The 5,074-nt window shown below is 30.2% G+C and overlaps 1 protein-coding gene across 1 annotated transcript in view; it reads left to right on the top strand.

Annotated features, from left to right (window-relative positions):
• The first annotated feature begins 3,476 nt into the window (after nt 1–3,476).
• Nucleotides 3,477–5,074, top strand: part of LOC101504039 (uncharacterized) — a 3,289-nt gene continuing 1,691 nt past the window's right edge. The window contains exon 1 of the mRNA XM_073366276.1: nt 3,477–5,070. Coding sequence (XP_073222377.1) covers nt 3,510–5,070 — 1,561 coding nt within the window. The 5' untranslated portion in view covers nt 3,477–3,509. The remainder of the gene's footprint in view (nt 5,071–5,074) is intronic.

The following is a 5,074-nucleotide window of genomic DNA, read 5'->3' as shown; positions in this document are numbered from 1 at the left end:
AATTGAACAAAAAAGTTCCCAAGTTGATTGAAATAATTTTTGAAATTAACAACAATAATAAAATTGATCTTTTATAATGAGAAAAATGTCAGGGATGAGTTTCACTTCGAATCCAACCTTGGTGTCTAATTTGATCCTAGTTACTGAATTCCTTTATTGAATTATTACCAAATTCTCTTTATTATTCTTGCCATAATGTCTTAGTGACAGAACCTTTAATTCCAAAGTAACCCCTAATTCCTTAGTGGATTTAAGATTAGAATTAAGCATTACCATATAGAAATTCTCTTGTAAATTATTGCTTTGCAACTAATTTAATTGGTTTCATGACCTGCATCTATCCCTAGACTACAAATTCATGAATTTCTCATCTCAAGCATTCGTAAAGTCCACTTCCGTTTCAAAATACAAATCGTAGAACATTTTAATGTTGATCAAGCAATAAAAAGCATTAAGCATAGAGATGAGAAAAACAATTCAATAAACTCATTCATATAACTAGAAATCAAATCAGAAAAATAAGGGTTTCATCTGGTTACACTCATCCCTAACAAATAGGATTTAGTTACTCATGACAGAGATACAAAAGATAAGGATTAAAGAAGAATTACAAGAATGATTCATGGATGATTCTTGATAAAACTGCTTCAATGGCGTTAGAAACGGCCGTCTTTTAGTTTCTATGTTAGGGCACAAGTCTCCCAAGTTCCCAATAGTCAAAAAGATGCATAAACAGTAAAATTTTGCGTTTTTATGATTGCTGATGCGCGTCACGCGCCCCAGGTGCGCGTTGACAGAACTGAAACACCAGAAGTGCGCTCCAGGCGCACAGCATCTGTTGTCTGATGTATTTTGCATTTCTCTTATCAAGGTGCTACATAAGAATATAAACGATGTGGCGCAAATATTATAATGAGGCACACAAGGATGTAAGTTGTTATTCAAGGCAAAAGTTTATTTTTGTGAACTCTTTAACCATTATGCTTATGACGCCTCTTAGCAAGACAAACAAATTTGACTAAATTATTATTTTTTTTTTGTCTCTTAACTTATTTTCTAATTTCACTTTGGTCTCTCAATTCTTTTTTATTCTGTATTGATCGCTTAACTATAATTCCCTTAGTGAGATTGGTTCTTTCTGTCAATCCATATTTAAACTTTTATCGTACATTTGAGTCCACCACATTGATCTCATATCAATGTCATCACAACAGAGACTAATTTTCCTATGAAATTTAAATATTTCATTAAAAAATTTGCCCAAAATTAGTAAATGCACAATTACAATTACTCATAAATTCATCTTTTATATGATCAAATATTATCGGCAAATTTGTTTATGTGAAAATTTCATTGATGTGAAATTAACGTGGATAAATCACATATTTAATTATAGTGTCACATTAAAATGTCTAACAACAAAAAAAATACAAATAAACTATTTTAATTGTTATTTTATAACGCCATTGATGTATTTGCCAATTCACAAAATTCAATGACTAATTTGATTAACACTTATCATTTTAGGGACCAATTTTCATATTCACTCTGATATTTTGATAAGATCTTAGTATTTCATTACAATAATTCGAGAAAATTGTCAAATTTGCGTAATATAACTTAAAGACCAATGATGCAAACTGAATGTCACTTAAATGACAAAATAAAATAAAAAACTTGAAAGACTAAAGATATTATAAAATTGTGTTTTGGTACAGACCTAATTGTTCCTAGCTACCACCTTGACATTATTCTGTCACCGTTATTCTTAGGACTTCTTGCACCAGTTATCCACTGTTGCGCATATTACACTACAGTCCAACACTCGTCCCCTATTTAGGATAAATTGTCCCATATTTAGGACCATAGATCCGTTATCAAAAAGTCGCGATAACATTGATAATGGATGCCTGAAAGTTAAGACAATATTTCCTCGCTCATCCGATTATGATACGGACGAATTTACCCATTAAGCATATCTTGTTCCGACCCAACCCCATTAAGTGTGACAAGAAAGTGATTGTCTATGCCTCTGATAATCACATCAAGCGTCTGATCATCTAACTGTGATTTATTATGTATCTTCTTACGAAGTCAACACTTTGAAGAAGTCAGATTTTCTGATGAAAGTCAATAATCTGATAAAGTCATTGCTACAAACAAGACAAAGATTGTCGCATCCTCTAATAATCACCCTGAATATATTTTATCTGATGATGGTCTATGAGACATGCTCTAATTAACGTATCATCTGTTTCCTCTGTCTTCATGCCAATATACGCAAAATTATTGATAAGGATTAATTCCAAAAATGCTGAAAGAATCAATACGAAATATACACACTCGTTTTGAAAACTTCATGATATGTTGATTTTGTGCATTTGAGTCAAATATCACCAACCCTAAAAAAATTGAGATTTGACAATTTTCTCGTTTGTTGTTTTGAAATCTAGAGCTTTGAAGGCATAATGTTATAACATGAAAAATATAGAGAAAGAGAATAATAGAATATGTACTTATTCTTTACTTTATAATTAATTTTTTTTCTTGCATAATAAAAAATGTGTTTTTTATTTATTTATTTAATTTTAGTAAATTAAATTTATTTCAGTTTTAAATTATGTTTATTAATTTCAATAAAAAAATTAATTTTAAAGGACGCATGGAATTCAAGTATACATAAAATAATAAAATAATCCACTTCAATTTATTTGGTATGAAAATTCGCATGTACGCAGTTAAATCAAATATTAGGGAATTTAAGATTTTGAATTCTCTCAATTTAAACATCCCTTAATCTCTCTTAAAAAAAGTATATATCATATATATAATGCATTTATTTTATATATTATTGAGCTACATCAAAATTAAAGTTGTATGCATTTTATTAATCTTCATAAATATTAATAATATAACAAATGATTTTAAATTTGTATAATATTTTGCATGCATGATCTAAATAATATAAATTTTAAATAAAATAAAAAAATTTAAAAGAAATATAAGTGATCAAAAGAAATTGAAGGAGATTTAGATGGAGGGAATCAAATTATCCAAATTTAAAATAATAAGGTTTAATTGTCGTTTTGGTATCCCTATTATTATCAATTCACAAAATTGGTCTCCATATTTTAAAAGTTGACAATTTTGTCCCGTCTCTCATATATATGAACTAAAAAATCACGATTTAATATATTTTTAATGTAGTGACATACATTTCTATCATATAGAACTATCTAGATGCATCAATTAATTATATCTCATTAATTAAATTAAAAATATAAACAAATTCAAAAGTTGAAATCTATAACTTTTACTTTTGTTTTATATTTTATTGGTGTTACTCATGAGATAAAAAGTGTCAATTTTTAATATAAAAATATCATAATTCAATAAAATTAAGGGACTAAAACTAGCTAAATAATAATTAAAAACAAAAAATTTAAAAGTAAAAAAAGGTTAACTTGCATCAGCGACAGTAAAGTCCACACAATTCAGTTTCAGCAACAATGATGTTGTCTCTCTCAGTTTCAAAGTTATTAACCCTAACAAGGTATGCTTTCTCTCTTTCTTCCATTCCCAATTTTCTTCCAATTTCTTCTTCAAACACTTTCCTTCTTTCATTCTCTTCTCATTCTCGTTTCAATTCCAATGAATTTGATGTTAATCATGCCGTTTCCTCATTCCATCGCATGCTCTCTATGAATCCTACCCCATCCATTGTTCAATTCAACAGAATTTTAACTTCTTTTGTTAAGATGAACCATTATCCCACTGCTATTTCTCTTTCTCACCTATTGGAATTCAATGGAATTATGCCTGATATTGTTACTTTTAATATCTTGATTAATTGTTACTGCCACTTAGGTCAAATGAATTTTTCATTTTCTATATTGGGAAAGATTCTCAAGATGGGATTTCACGGAAATATCATAACCTTGAATACTCTTATGAAAGGTCTATGTCTTAACGGTAAAGTCCACGAAGCTCTTCACTTTCATGACCATGTGATTAAACAGGGATTTCAGTTGAGTCAAGTTAGTTATGGGACCTTGATAAATGGATTGTGTAAAATGGGGGAAACAAGACCCGCCCTGCAATTGCTGAGACGAATTAACCAGAAATCAACCAATGCTGATGTGGTAATGTATAGCACTATCATTGATAGTTTGTGTAAAGATAAATCTATAAACGATGCCTACGAGTTGTACCTTGAGATGATTGCAAAGAGAATTTCTCCTAATGTTATCACTTTCAATAATCTAATATATGGATTTTGTATTGTTGGTCAATTGAAAGAAGCATTTGGTTTGTTCCATGAAATGGTATTGAAAAACATCAACCCAGATGTTTATACTTTTAATATATTGGTTGATTCCTTATACAAGGAAGGAAAGGTCAAAGAAGCTATGAATGTGTTAGCTATGATGATGAAAAAGGGTGTAAAACCAAGTGTTGTTACTTATCATACACTAATGGATGGGTATTGCTTAGTTAATCAAGTGAACAAGGCCATAAAAATATTCAACGCTATGGTGCACAAAGGAGTGATGCCAGATGTTCAGTGCTACAATATCATTATTAATGGATTGTGCAAGAATAAAATGGTGGGCGAAGCCATGAACTTGTTTAAAGAAATGCATAACAGGATGGTTGTTCCTAATGTGGTAACTTATAATACCCTCATTGATGGTTTGTGTAAATCGGGGAAAATCTCTTATGCTTGGGAACTTGTTGATGAGATGCATCGTATAGGTCTGCAGGTTGATGTAATCACTTATAATTCTCTATTACATGCTTTGTGCAAAAAGAATCATCTTGACCAGGCAATTGCATTGGTTAAGAAAATGAAAGACCAAGGTATTCAGCCAAATATGTCCACATACAATATATTGATTGATGGACTATGCAAAGGTGGAAGGCTTAAGAACGCACAAGTGATTTTTCAGGAGCTTTTGTCTAAAGGCTATCATCTATCTGTTTGGACTTATAATGCTATGATAAATGGGCTTTGTAAGGAGGGCTTGTTTGATGAAGCACTTGCCTTGTTATCAAGAATGGAAGACAATGGTTG

The sequence above is a fragment of the Cicer arietinum genome, chromosome 3 (assembly GCF_000331145.2).
Source record: "Cicer arietinum cultivar CDC Frontier isolate Library 1 chromosome 3, Cicar.CDCFrontier_v2.0, whole genome shotgun sequence".
Taxonomy (NCBI): domain Eukaryota; kingdom Viridiplantae; phylum Streptophyta; class Magnoliopsida; order Fabales; family Fabaceae; genus Cicer; species Cicer arietinum.
Note: the sequence above shows the minus strand (reverse complement) of the source record. Positions and strands in the feature narration are given on the sequence as shown.